Source organism: Carcharodon carcharias, chromosome 3, assembly GCF_017639515.1.
Source record: "Carcharodon carcharias isolate sCarCar2 chromosome 3, sCarCar2.pri, whole genome shotgun sequence".
Lineage (NCBI taxonomy): Eukaryota > Metazoa > Chordata > Chondrichthyes > Lamniformes > Lamnidae > Carcharodon > Carcharodon carcharias.
This window is the reverse complement of record NC_054469.1, coordinates 175398648-175413743: the sequence shown is the minus strand read 5'-3', so window position 1 is coordinate 175413743 and position 15096 is coordinate 175398648. Positions and strand designations below refer to the sequence as shown.

The window sequence follows — 15096 nt, the reverse complement described above, 5'->3', positions numbered from 1 at the left end:
CTCTACTTCTAAAGTTATGCCCCTTGTTTTGGACTCTCCCAATAATTTATTGATCTATCAAATTTTTTATTCACCTTAAGCACCTCAATTAGATCAACCCTTAATCTTTTACTACAAGCTTAATCTATGCAATCTACCCTCATAATTTTATCTTTTTAGCCTCGGTACAATAGCACTGTAGGTGTACCTGTACCAGGTGGACTGCAGCAGTTCAGGAGGTTAGGGATGGGCAACAAATATTGGTCTTGCCCACATTCGATTTAAAAAAAAAGTTCTGGTTATCTTCGCTGCACCCCTCCAAGGCCCAAATATCCTTCATAAGATGCTGTGCCCAGAACTGGTGTTTCAGATGGGGTTTAACCAGTGCTTTGTACAGCTGGAACATACTTCCACTCATTTGTATTCTAACCCTCTTGAGATAAGGGTTAGTATTCCATTTGCCTTTCTGATTACTTTTTGTTGTACCTATCAACTAGATTTTGGTGATTTCGATTCTTTACCTCTCCACAGTTCCTAGCTCACAGTTTGCTCATTCCCTTATTCCAGCAGTGCTCCTTTGCAAATTTCTGCCCTTATCTATACTGTTTAGGTGTTGTAGTAAATACACTATACACAATGCCACCTCAGTAATGTCATATTCTATTGTCCTGGCCAATATGTATTCCTCATCCAGCATCACTCTATTATTTGGTCATGTACCTCATTATTGTTTGTGGCACCTTACTGTGTGCAAATTGGCTGCCCTGTTGCCCTCCATTAGAACAGTGACTACACTTAAACAGGTTTGAGGTATCTGAAGTTTGTGAAAGGCATTATATAAATGCAAATCCTTTCCTGTTACTATAAAGTGACCTATCAGGCAACTGGATGGTTCTGTCAACTCATCCTAAGGTAACACATTTGTTTCTGAGTTGGGAGATTATGGTTCAAATTCCTCCTCCAGTGCTTGAGAGGACTTTACATTGTTGGAGGTGGACATTTTTGGGTGAGAAATTAAACTAAGGTCCTGTCTGCACTTTTTGAAGAAGAAGAATCAGGAATTTTGTCAATATCCTGACCAATGTCCCATATAATTCCCCTTCACTGTGTGAGGCTGTTTGTTGTCCTGTACGGTCCTTTTACGATTGCTGCATGGCCAAAGGAACTCACTGCTTCTGCACAGTCTGTTTGTCCCCAGCATGGCACATTCCCAATTGCTGCATGGCTGTGCACCCTGACCAACTTTCTTACCTCAACACCATCAAAACAGATTAATGGGTCATATCTCACCACTCTTTGTGGGAACTTGCTGTACACAAATTGGCTGCTGTGTTTGCCTTCAAAACTATGTGATCTACAATTCAAAATTACTTCCTTGGCTGTGAAGGCCCTTGGAACATCTGTAAATTCTTTTACCTCTGATGTCTGGTTTTGAATTCAGCCCTGAGTAATGGAGTAAAAGATTCCAACATCTGTTTTATGATCTTAACCCCATTTCTCATGTACAATGTTCACTAACTTGGCAATTCTACTCAGGACCCAAATATAGGTGTGAAAATGATGCATCTCTAAGTGAGGGTTGTTGCTGACATCAAGTGGGATCAGTATCCTCCCCACCGTCCAAGGGCCCAAACACTCCTTTCAAGTGAAGCAGCATTTCACTTGCACTTCCTTCAATTTAGTCTACTGCATTCACTGTTCCCAATGCGGTTTCCTCTACATTGGAGAGACCAAACGCAGACTGGGTGACCGCTTTGTGGAACACCTTCGGTCTGTCCGCAAGCATGACCCAGGCCTCCCTGTCGCTTGCCATTTCAACACCCCACCCTGCTCTCATGCCCACATGTCCATCCTTGGCCTGCTGCAATGTTCCAGTGAAGCTCAACGCAAACTGGAGGAACAGCACCTCATCTTCCAATTAGGTGATTTACAGCCTGCCGGGCTTAACATTGAGTTCAACAACTTTAGATCATGAACTCTCTCCTCCATCCCCACCCCCTTTTCGATCCCCCTTTTTCCAATAATTTATATTTTTCAATATATTTTTCTTTTCTCACCTATTTCAATTATTTTTAAATGTATTTCCATCCATTGTTTCATCTCCACCTTTTAGCCTATTTCGATCCCTTCCCCCCACCCCACCCCGACTAGGGCTATCTGTACCCTGCTCATCCTGCTTTCTACCCTTAATGTCAGCATTAGCACATTCCTTAGATAATATCACCACCGTCAACACCTCTTTGTCCTTTTGTCTATGACATCTTTGGCAATCTCTTCTTTGCCTCCACCTATCACTGGCCCTCCAACCATCCCCCTCAACCAGCTTATATTTCACCTTATTTCTGTATTTCCTCAGTTGTGTTGAAGAGTCATACAGACTCAAAACGTTAACTGTGTTCCTCTCCGCAGATGCTGTCAGACCTGCTGAGTTTTTCCAGCAATTTTTATTTTTGTTTCAGCATCCCTCAGTACCTGGCGAATTCACACCTCACTGCATCTTTTGATTCTAATACAAGATACAAAAAAAAACATATTTTGCTTCCTAGGACTCAATCTCCAACCCCATGGCCAAGTACTCACTGCCCCGCAGCCATTTGACATTCCAAGGAGCATTAATTGGCTGGAGGCAGGTCCTTTGCCCCTCACACAGGAGAAAATCCCACCTCAGAGAGCTACCGCCTAATCTGATTGGTCAGTAGGTCTCTAGTTCCAGCAGTGCAAGAAGCTGCAGTGAATTGGACTGGGTCTGCAAGCAGTCTCCAGATTCTGCCCAGAACCAGGTAAGAGTGGGGAGTGGAGGTGAGACCTCGGGGTGGGCAGAGTAGGCTAGGGGAGAGGTGGAGAGGCTGGTGGGGGGCAGGAAGAATCACCCACAGTGGCCAGACCTTTTTAGGGGTCACCCAATGTTAAAAGGAGGCTGTTGATGGAGGGCCCTCCCTCCCCCTCATCTTACCTGAGGTCTCTGAGCAGGATTATTTTTCTGGCTTTCCCCCTTGCCCTTGAATTCCTCCTGCCAGCCTGAAAATTGAGGCTGGGTGGGAAACAGCCCCTTAAGTTGTCATTAATTTGCTACTTAAGGGCCTCAATTGGAGCAAAGGTGGTGGTGGGAGGGGCAGGGCCTGGGCCTCACCTATCTCACTGTAAATTTCCAGAGAGGTCACAGTGGGGGAGAGCCCAGTTGCAAGACTGTCCACAGAAGTTTATGGCCACCCCCCAGCCTACAAATCCACTAGGGGGACGTAAAATTCTTCTTCGTGAGTCTAAAACAAATTTGACATAAAGGTCTTGATGCATCCAAAGCTCCAAACATACCCCAATGCTTGGCTCATTTTGGCCTGCAACTTTTTTGATAATTGACTGGTTAATTCATAATATGTTTGGAGCACCTGGACAGCACTTCAGTTGCACAGAGCCCAGTCTGAATGAGCAAAGCCCCACTATAGATCTCTAGCAGTCACCTCTTGAGGAACTAAATAAAAGGACAAATGTTGCAGCAGCATCCCAACTCATATCCAGACCATCTTTTAGGTTGTACGTGTTTAACATCAAGTCTAATATGTTTATTTAATCATATCTTATACCAAGCATTCAACTATGGACATATGAAAAACTTTTGTAATGACAAGGTTATTGATTATGAACTTTAAGCATAGAAATATACAGGAGACAAAATAATGCTCATCTTTAATCTAGGTAAGTCTCGGTGGTTTGAATTGCAGTTTTATATCTGAAATAAACATGTTTCAGGTTGGCTATGAGCTAAAGGAAGCTCTTGAAGAATTGGAACATAGATTCTGGAAAAGTTCAGTTCAGTTCAGGCTTTTCCTATTTTCACTGGGCTTTTTTAAGAAAGATCTTGGAGTTTATCCTGAAGGTCCCAAATTAAATTACAGGTTTTTAAGCATCAGAGATAAAGCACATTCTAATTAAAAATGATGCTAACATTATAATACCTTTTTGATACAAACAAAGTTTTCTGTTTAGCATTCTGGAACATTCAATAACACTCTGTCACTTGCAAACCAAATCTTGAGTGCATTGAAATTCCAAAGGAGCATCATAAGCATGGTCTTTGGGTGACATCTAAGCTCAGAAGGATGAAGGAGAAGAGAGCCAAGATGAAAATTTTGGTCAGTTCATTTTCAGTATTCTCCAGTATCATATCTGAAGGGATGAGCTAATCGGTCAGTGTAGGAGTTTGTGGAATAACTTCCATATCTGTAGCTCTCCAATCCTTCAGCCCGTTCTGTTTTAGAGGGCACTTCCTGTTGATAGGCTGTGGCTGATTTGATCATGCCATTATCTTCCTGGAACTTTGCCTCAGGGTAAATGGTAGGAGATATGGTGTCTGCCAAGTGATTACAGTTTGCAAGATTTTTGGCATCACAAATATTGTCACCAAACTTAGTCACAGGTTTATAAGTTTGATAGGAAACTTTAGTAGTTGTGGTTATGATAGTCTGCAGAGCTGGAGGAGTGGACCCAGTGCCACCTAATCTGCAGGGGTATTCTCCATTGTAGTAATGACTCGAATTGGGTGTGATATGGCCACACTCATTCCTGTCTCCATATCCTCCTTTTAATATCTGCTTCCAACCGTGATGTTTGCTTGGCCCATCAAAGTTCCGGTCATGGACATTCAGATTGCCCATACTATGCTGGGATCCATTAAGTTGCATACACATCTTTCCTGAGTCAGTTTCAGATTGTATATTACTAGAATCTTTATAAAGAGCTGAATAAGAGTTGGACCCCATGTAGCCAGGCATAGTAAAATCATAGCCACAGGAGCCTCGAGGTACATAGATCCTTGGGTTGGGGACCTTCTGAAGTGGGGAGGCTGTTTCCACAAAATTGCCGCTGGGATCATAAGCAGGCTTGAAAGGTTCTGCATTTTGAAAGGGTGAGTAATGATGTGATGGAATAGGGAAGTTTGATTCTGCTATTATGCCAAATCTGTCAGGAGCTTCCATACAAGGCATGTGGTGGAGGCTGCTGAAGGGACCACCACTGTCATGGTATCTACTTGCCTGAAGAAAAGCAAACAAGAAAAATATTAACTATAATAAACAGTGCGAGACAAATAGAAAATGTTGTGCTTTATCCTTTTGTTAAGAGATTGCTTGTAATGCTGTCATTTACCAACATAATATTTGTTTCTCTGTACAAAATTCAGAAACTTCTCTCCGAAGAAATGTTCTAGAAGTAAATTTGATTAAATATAAAATGTTGCCAGTTTCCTGGTGGAACAAAGATTTGTTTTAGTTTCCCTCACTCCAGAGTCAGTCTTATGACATTTCACTACTAGCAGCATGTGTTGCACAATTTGGGAGATATTTTCTGCTGTTTAACTATAGTGGTAAAGGCAGGAATTAAAACTAATGACAGCAAACAACAGGATATGTTGAAATCATCATATATTTTTTGTTCTAAGTTACTTCCAAACTTTTATCCTCATAAAAAGAGTAGTGAAATCAATCATATTTTTTCACAGAAAAATTGCTTGATGAAGCCTTATTAGTGAAAACTTCTAGAGAAAAGCACATCAATTTCCTACTGGAGGGAACAAAAATGACCAGACAGGACTTAGTTCATACTTGGAATTGGAATCAGTTCAATAATAGGGGAGTTTGGTGGTAAATATATTCAGCATAGATTTTGCTGAAAATTTTATTTTAAGTTGCACTGTTTTGCCATTTATGAGAGAAAGGTGCCCAGAAGGACACCCTCCACTGGCAGGGGTAATAAATAGTCCATTGCTTTGACCTGCATTTTACGTCAGTTTAATAATGCTCAGCGAAGAACAATTTCAATAGATGAGTAACAAACTGATAACTAATAATCATTGTGTTGCTCAACTCTATTTTATTGTAATGGGAAGAGCTGGTTTAAGAATCTTAGCGACTCTGAGCATCAAGAACATTTTGGGCTCCTCCAGACCCTCTGCACAACCCCAATTATACCTGGTGTAAAGCCCAAATAATCAGCCCCCACCGACGTCCCCTACTACATAACCCATACAACCACCCCCCAGAACCCTTCCACTACCCTTACATCCACAAAACACAAACATGTAGTAAAAATGCATGCAGAAATAGTTACATAGAATATTTCCATGCTGTGTCCATATGAATGAAAACTATATCACACTTATGTCTAAATGAAAAAGATCAAACAAATATATATTCATGCAACAAAGAACTCTAAAAATCAGTTTTTCAATTCCTTATTGTTAAAATAAACTTACAAATGAAACTAGGCTTATCAATTATAGTCAAAGTCACATCAATTTTAAAAAAATAGTTTTACCTAATCAAAAACATGTCACTGTAGAAGCTCTGCAGAAGTTCAGTTGAAACCTCAGAGACTGGAGACCCAGAAGGAAACTCTGCTGCCTCATTATAAATAGGGTTTCAATTTAAAAATCCCAATTAAATCTTGTATCATTCAAAATACAGAGACATTATATTACAGAAACAACCATTCAGCCTAGCCATTCCATGTTAGCATTTCCCTACCATACAGATTCTAATTTTTTGAAGTAATTACTTAGTTTAGGGGTGAGGGTGGTTTGGGAGGTGGAAAGACCGTCCAACAAGTGCTGCTGCACAGCATTACCATCCAACTGAGTAACTAGTGGAATATACCATCCTGTTGCAACATTGATACCAAATTATGAAACAAATGTCTTCTGATGTGTCCCCTACCTCCGATTCCATATGCCTCTTTTTATGTACAAAATGTGGGGAGGACATTCGTCTCTTAACAGCACTTCTTCTTGCCTCTGTTTCTGATTTACTCTCTGGTCTTGGATGATCATGTACTCCTTTAGCCTGTGTATTTAACATGTAAAAGTTGAACAATATGGCCTTTACATAGCCCCTGACCAACAGTACAAAAGTCAATACATTAAAGAGAAACAATTTATGTTTATAAAATATTATTAGGGTGACCGAAACATACTTCATAGTTTCACATGATTGTACTTGGAGAATCTGTAAATAATGACATTTATGATCATTATTTGATCTCAATAAAATAAAAATGGAATGTCACATACATCTAAGAGCCCAATTCAAACCAATTACAATGTATGAAACTATACTAGTTACATTTTCAAATGTATGCTTCTTGTATGGACAGGAAACCACATGCATGATTCCTGTGATTTTTCCATCCATTGGAAAAAAATATGGAAAGAGTGTCAGTGATTACTGCAATAGGGTCAGAGCAGAGGAATGGGACTGATTGGATTGTTCTAGAGAGCCAGTTTGATGGATCAAATGGCCTCCTTCTGTGCAATAATGACTCTACGGGCTGAGTTTTGTTGGGATGGCGTCGGCCCCGATGGCGGACCGGAAAGCCAGGGGCAACCCCACCTCAGCTGTTTTCCAAAGCCTCTACTCAATTCTGTGGCAATCAGGCAATGAACTGGCATCAGAGCTCCTGTCTACTTGAAGGACGAAAACCTGCTTCCAAGTGCTGTTGGTTAGTTGGAGAGTTGGCTGCTCTCCAGTCCCAGCCGTGCCACTGGGAATGATGGTCACTGCTGGAACTGCACCCGGTCCAGAACAGCATCTTGGAATTTTCCCTGGGACCAAGGTAAGTAGGGCTGGGGTCGCAGAGGCTAGTCATGCAGACACTGGAGAGAGAAGAGATGTGGTTAGTGTGGCAGGACAGGGTGTCTCATGGTTTGGCCCTTGCTTCTGGGGCAGTTTTCTATGGTCCACAGAGTGGGAGAATACCAATAGCAGTGGGAAGAGGCCCTAAGCAATTGTTCATTGGCCAATTTTCTGGCAAGCCCCTTCCCCAGTTGCTGGGCCAAATTTTTCATTAAAGAGACTAAGTACGATGGCAAGTTGTTTTGGCGGCACCTATCCCGCTGGCTAGAATGAGGGATTTCGTGTCCGATTTCGTGCTAGGTGGGTCATTAATTATGCAAAGGTGCATATCAATCTGAATTACCTAGCAGTTGGGAGCTGATTCATCTGTCTGTCATCATCTGGCAGGTTCAAAGGCCCAGGCATCATATTTAAAGGCCAATCCAACACACAATCTCTCTCCAGCCCACCAGAGATGTCTTGCATCCAGAAGAAGAAGGCTGAGAGCCTCAAGAAGAAGGCAGCACCCCTCTTCACCCACCAGGCCCTCCAGGCCTTGATCAGAGGGGTGCAGGCACACAGGCAAGTGCTCTATCCCAGAGATGGCTGCAGGAAGCACTGCAGCCTCACCTCCCTGGCCTGGGAGACCGTTGCGGAGCAGGTCACCATGACTGGCATCCATGTCTGAGGTGCCACCCAGTGCAGGAAGAGGATGAATGATCTTATCTACTCCGCCAGGCTAAGTCATCCTTCAACTCGCTCCAGTATCAAACTCTCATCATGGCATCATGCACTCAAACGGCTACTCTCTTCAGGGATCTCACACAACTATTAGCAGGGGACACTTATCAACACTTGTTCCCTCACCGAGACATGGGATTAAAAAGTGGATAGAACCATGGATAAATGAACAAAAATTTTTTAAAAATTAAGTGGATGAAAAATAAAAATGAATGTACAAGAAAGGGGATTTAAAAAGGGGGCGAAGATGGAGGAGAGACTTCATGGTCTGAAGTTGTTGAACTCAATGTTAAGTCCGGAAGGCTATAAAGTGCCTAGTCGGAAGATGAGGTGCTGTTCTTCCAGTTTGCATTGAGCTTCACTGGAAACTTGCAGCAGGCCTGGAGATCGAGGCCCCATAGACAGACCAGCACCACCAGTGTGAACCCCCAGACTACATCCAAAGATGAAGCCCCAAAAGGACATCACAGTGCTCACACACACCCTCCACCAGTTCAGATCACACACGTGGGGGTTGTGGGGGTGGCGGCACAGCTGTAGATTAGGCTCAGGCTCACTTTCTGGGGAACACCTCACTGACAAGTCCCTGCAGCAGTTGGAGGTAGTGACAGCCCAGGTCTCCGGCACTCGGAGGGCTGCTGGTGACCAGCCATCCGCTCAGTCCAAGTCAGATGATGAGCCTCTGGAAGTGGCCGCCAAATCAATGCTGGAGATGCAACAACAGGCAGCAGAACATCAGACAGAGATTCGACAGTCACTCAGCAGACTAGAGCGAACAATGGAGGAGTCACGCATGTCTGATGTTGTGGTTCCGACATGTGAGCGCCTCAAGGTCACCTTGGGAAGGTTGGCTATCACCTTGGAGACCTTGGTGCAGCAGGTCTTACTGGATTTGTGCTCGATCCTGCACTCCATGGCACCATCAAGATGTAGGTGACATGGGGATGAGGAGTCAGGGTGGGGTGCCCGGGCACCCACAGGGAGGATGAGCGGCAACCGGATACCCTGGGGGCTTCCTCTCAGGACACACCAAGGCTGTGCAGCCACTCACAGCCCCCTTTGTCTGTAACTCAATCTATATCAGCTTCTCAGGCTGCCAAGGGCGCTTCTGCCTCTCAGCAGGTGACCTTTATCAGGCCAGTGCTCTCCAGGCCCCAGGCCACCTGAGGATGTCCGCTAAGGTCATCACAGATATCAGGACATAGCAATCAGCAGGCTGCCTGCACATCTTCTGCAGATGTCGGGTCTGTACCCAGATATAGTGCTAGATTTAGGAAAGTTAAGAAAAATTGATGTCGCTTTTGGGTGACAGGTGTGCTAGACATGTAAAGAAATTGCATTTCTGTGAATACATTTGATGGTTATGTGAATATTCTTGGCAACTGAAGGCATTGTGATTTTGTACTTTGGAGTCCTCTTATTTCAAGGTTTAGCCTTCCTCCCACTCAGTGGTAGTATCCCACTGTAAGATGCACATTCCTGTGATGTCAACCTCAGTTGAACTAGCCTCCGCACCCCTTGTGTGATGTCAGTGAGATGTGTTTAAATCTTGATTGGAAATGTTTGATGTTAGTGTTTCTAAGCCTTCTTCCCATTGAGCAAAGGCAGCTCATCAACATTGATAATCTAACGGCATTTGTGTCTCCTCAGTGGTAGTGGCAGAAGAAAAAACATGCACGGGAGAAGGAGATCCCTGGGCATGTCCACATCTCAGTCGCAGCAGTGTTTCCATCATTAGATGGCAACAAAGGCTTCAAACTCTTCTCTTGCATCAATTTTGTTCTTAAGCGGACTCTCAGTTCCCAGTGAGAACTCACTGATAGGGCCCCAAGGACCAAAGCAAAGATCATGGCCTGGCGATTCATGAGGCCAGAATGCGCAACTGTGAATGCGGGACTCATTCTCGCTGCAAGTGGTTGGATATCCCCTCAGATGAAAGAAAATGGCATTGAGGGCTAGAAGAAATGTGGCCATATTCCCTCACTTTACTATTCCTGGAACACAGCGATTAACGTATCACAGGCACGACCCCATATCTTCCTTCCTCCATGGCGTAATCGCGCTCATACTGACCCTCAGCAGCTTTCTGAAGTTCCCAGGCCTCCAGATCCTCAGATTCTGAGGGCGACGCACTGGTGTAGTCAGCCTGCGTTTCAGTGGGTACCTCTTATCCCCAAGCAGCCATTCCTGTAGACATATTGGCTCCTCAAAAATCCAGGCACCTGGGAGTGACTCAGGATGTAGGAGTTATAGCAACTCCCAGGGTACCTGCACAAACATGCAGTATATGCTTCAGGCAATCACGCACCAGTTGTATGTTGATGGAGTGATAGTGCTTGTGGTTTATAAACATTAGCAGCTGCTGCCTTGGAGCCCGTATAGCCACATGGGTGCAGCCTATTGCACCCTGCACTCTTGGGAAGCCTGAGATGGTGGCGAAGTCAGTGAATCTCGCAGTCTGGCTGTCTTCGTCCAGAGCAAACCTGACATAATGATGGGCCTTCCTGTAAAGGGCATCTGTGACCCTCCTTTATGCATCGATGTGTTGTGGACTTAGAGATGCCACACAGGTTCCCTGTTGATCCTTGGAAAGAACCAGGGGCAAAGAAATTGAGCGCAGTGGTCACCTTCAAAGCCACTGGCAGGGGATACCCTCTAACTCCACATAGCATCAGGTCTTCACGAAAAATGTGGCATATGTGATGTACCAGAGCTATGGACAAGCGCAGACACGCACGGCTTTGCCTCTTCACTCATTTGTAAATAGAAGACTCTTGGACGATAGACCCTAGGTCTGGCAAGTCAACCCCATTGTCTGGGTCTCTCCTCCTGATCCTCCTGTTCGTGTTGTGGCTCTGCTTGACCATGTCCTTCCTGCTGGAGCTGTGCGTGGAGTCACCTCTCCCTCCTTTGCCTCCTCCATTGAATTAGGGCCTCCATTGAACTCTGGATCCATATCTGCTTTTGCTTTCTCTCTGAAACATTGAAGACATTAATGATTTAAGTGGCAAGGAAGTGAAGCTCACAGGATGACACATTTGGAAACTGTAAGGGTCCATAATTTTCCCTGCCCTACTTTCATGTTGGCTGATGCTGCCTTGTCCCTGAGACACTAGTACACACATTGAGGTGAACAAGATGGCATTGCAGATCTTGAGCCCTGCGTGGGATGCTAAAGTTTAATTGAGATGAGTGACCCAACCTTGCTCTGTGCTCCAATCTCTGATGTGACATATTAATGACCAGTCAGTTGCTCATGGTCAATGAGTGGATGCCCATTGGCCCATTAGGAGTGTCACATCTGGCGAACACGCAACAGACCTTCATTAATGGAATGCCATAAATGATACAGCTGTCTCTCCTGCACTGTTGCCTGCATTCCCAAATTCTACATTCCTATGTGTTACTCTTGAGATACAGCAACTGTGATGTAAAGCCACTGAGTTCTGAGTAGCCCTTTAATAATGCTAATGATGCCATTGGCTTTAAATGGCTTTTATCGCAAAGAGGTCTTCCTCCTTTCTTTCTAAGCAGATTCCTGTTCATTCCTGTGGCAATAAGAGGTTAGAGGGTGACCCCAGAAAGGCCCCCCTCATGTTCGCCATTCCCCCTGACTGCCATTCCACAGCCCTCCCTCCCTATTGCCCCTCTCATGTTCGTCAACCCCACCCTCGCCTCACAGCTGAAGTGTTTCTGAAAGTGGAGGCCAGCATGAGTACCACAGCGCAGTGGTGTTCCCCGGGACAATGTAGCAAAGAGCAGGAGCAGACCAGCCCTACAATCCATCAGAATGGCATTCATCACTACAAGACCGGCGCAGCGTTATGGCAGGTAGGCTATGCATGTTCCACTCACCTCAAAGTTACAGCAAACTGAGATCCAACTTGTGCATGCCACCCCTTTTCAAATAGGTTTGAGGCTGACATAATTGGAAAGATTGGAAGGCCTGACAAGATTCCAGCGAGCAGCTGTTTTAACGAGCATTCATGACATGTTAATGAATGCAAATTGCATTTACACCACTGATGCGCCAATAATCCACCATCGGGATAATTGCAAACTGTTTTTACACCAGCGGATTTCCAATTTTTACCCTGCCACTGGTTTCTCCGCTCCCACCTGTCACGAAACCTGCCATGGGTGGGATGGGAAAATTCTGACTCCTGTCTCCTATCTTTTTCCCAAGTGCCACATTGAATTCCAACCCATGACTATGATTTCCCTACTAGTGAGCAAAGCTGAGGCTAGGAGAAACGGCATAAAATGTAATGTTTTTCTACTTGTTCCTATTGCATAATAATATTACATTCAACAATTTTACAATCTACATAACATTAGGCCTTTTTCTTAATCATGTGCTCTCCCATTGTTCTCTGTGTGACACAATGACAGTTATGGGATTTTCTTTGTGTAATACTTTCTCATTATACTCCCAACCATCTTCGTGCCTATGATATGTGTAAAAATGAAACAAGACCCAAAAATGTTGGAGATACTTAGTAGGTCGATCCATGTCTGTGGAGAAAACAGATAAGTTAAGATATCAAGTTTTTCATCACTAGCTTTGAGATCTAATGAAGAGTTAACCTGAAATCTTTGCTTGTCTCTCCTTTCCACAGATGTCAACTCTTCATTTGAGAGTTTACAGCATTTTCTGTTTTTGGGTTGAATTTCTAGAAGCTGCAGTATTTTTGATTGTTATTTATATGACACAAAACTGGCTATCAACAGCCTCAGTACATCAGATGATGACACAAAAACTGAGCCTATTCAGGGAATCTCACTTAAACTAGAGGATGTTTGGTATTGGAAATGGGAATGAATTCAACTGGTGCTCTAGTGGGGTTGGGGTTAAAATACAATTGAGGTAGAGTAGAGGGAATCCAAGCTATTCCTGATTTAGGACTGACTGATGCTTAACTTGGTCCCTGAACTGATCAATTTCCTAATGCTGGGGAATTCATTTTTTTAATTCATTCATGGGGAGTGGGCATCACTGGCAAGGCCAGCATTTATTGCCCATCCTTTGATGAGCACACAATAAGGCACCAAAGAAAATAACAAAAAATATGGTAAATGCACTGCTACAGGTGCACTTACACATCGATTCGACAGAGCTTCAGTGGCATGTCAAAGTAGCAGAAGAAAGTCCTGTCTCTTTGCACTTCTGTCACCTCAAATAGTTCCGTGGAATTTTCAAGATCTGAACTTCATTGTGCCTGACAAGGCTAAAGGGAATCTTATGAATTATTTTAATCTAGGGAGTACAAGGTTAACTGGAGTCCTGTGTGTTGAAGTTAAGAAATATTGACTCTCACCATAAAATAGTTGGAAAGTTTTGATCCTTTGTGTTTGTACTAGTTAATCTATCCAGTCTATTCTTTCAGGCATGTTGATTGACATGTTACATTTCAGATAGATTATTGTTTGCCTTTAGATCTATTTAGAAATGTGTTCCATGAGATTTGGTAAATATTTGTATGAATGAAAATGCATTTTGTAAGTCTTACCATCTGTTGCCCATGCCTAAATTGCTCAGAGATAGTGATGGTGAGCCTTCTTAAATCACTGAGTAGCATTGCCATCTACCTGATAATGTGGAAAATTGCCCAGGTGTGTCCTGCCAACAAAAATCAGGACAACCCTTGTTGATTATCATCCTATAGCCTATCATCAGCAAACTAACATTATAGAAGGAGTTGACAACATGTCAAACACTCATAGATCTTAATACCACCTCTGTCTTGAAGTTATCCAAAGCTCTGCTGTCCTAATTGTCACTAAGGCCCATCCACCTATTACCTCTGTATTTGCTGCTCACTGACCTACGTTGGTTCCTCAGTAAGCAACGTCTCAATTTTAAAATTTTCATCCTTGTTTTGAAATCCTCCCGTGGCCTCGCCCACACTCCCTGTAACCACCCCCCCCCCCCCCCCCCACCCCCCCCCACACTATCTCTGTAATCTCCTCCAACCCTTCAAGATATCTGCACTCCTCTAATTCTGGCCTCTAGAGCATCCTCGATTTTAGTCATTCCATCTTTGGTGGCCATGCCTTTGGCTGTCAAGGACCTAACCTCTCGAATTCCCTCTCCAAACTTTCCTAACTTTCTATCTCTCTTTCCTCTATTAAGATGCTTCTGTGCAACTACCCTCATTGACCAGCTTTTGATTAGCCATATGATGTGTCAAATTTTGATTTATAACACACTTGTGAAGCACCATAGGATGTTTTATCATGATAAAGGTACTATCTAAATACAAGTTGTTGTTGTTGTCCAAACATGAACACAAGGAGCAGGATTTTCCCTTCGTTGGGCGGGTACAGTGGGCGGGCCCGGGAACGGCCACGAAATGGACCGCTGCCTGTGATTAGGCCCTGACCGTGATTTCACACTGGCTGGCCAATTAACAGGCAGCCAGTGTGAAAGGCACGCTGAAATGCTCAGCGCTGCTGGGGTGGGGGTGGGAGGAGCACACAATGAAAGCTCCCTGAAGGTACAGAGCTGCCTCAGGGAGCTGAAGATTTTTAAATACAAAAATAAAAATTTTACAAATTATATAAACATTTCACCACATGTGACTCAATCACATGAACAGGGACATATTAGAAATGATGTTTAAAATTTTTTATTTCATTGCTGTTGGAAACCTCACCCTGCCCATGGATGATGTTTCCTAAATAGTGCAAAGGCCACCTGGCCTATTCGCCTGCCTGCCAACCATAAGGTTGGACGGGAAGCAAAAAATACAAATTAATTACTTGCTTAAAGGCC

At 43.7% G+C, this 15096-nt stretch overlaps 1 protein-coding gene across 1 annotated transcript in view; it reads right to left on the bottom strand.

Moving 5' to 3' along the window:
* Positions 1–4121: 4121 nt before the first annotated feature.
* The window catches only part of gcm2 (glial cells missing transcription factor 2), a 51928-nt gene continuing 40953 nt past the window's right edge, over positions 4122–15096 (bottom strand). Inside the window, exons 4-5 of the mRNA XM_041185066.1 lie at positions 6687–6812; positions 4122–5009 (exon numbers count right to left, since the gene is read on the bottom strand). Of these exons, the coding sequence (XP_041041000.1) occupies positions 4122–5009; positions 6687–6812 (1014 nt within the window). The remainder of the gene's footprint in view (positions 5010–6686; positions 6813–15096) is intronic.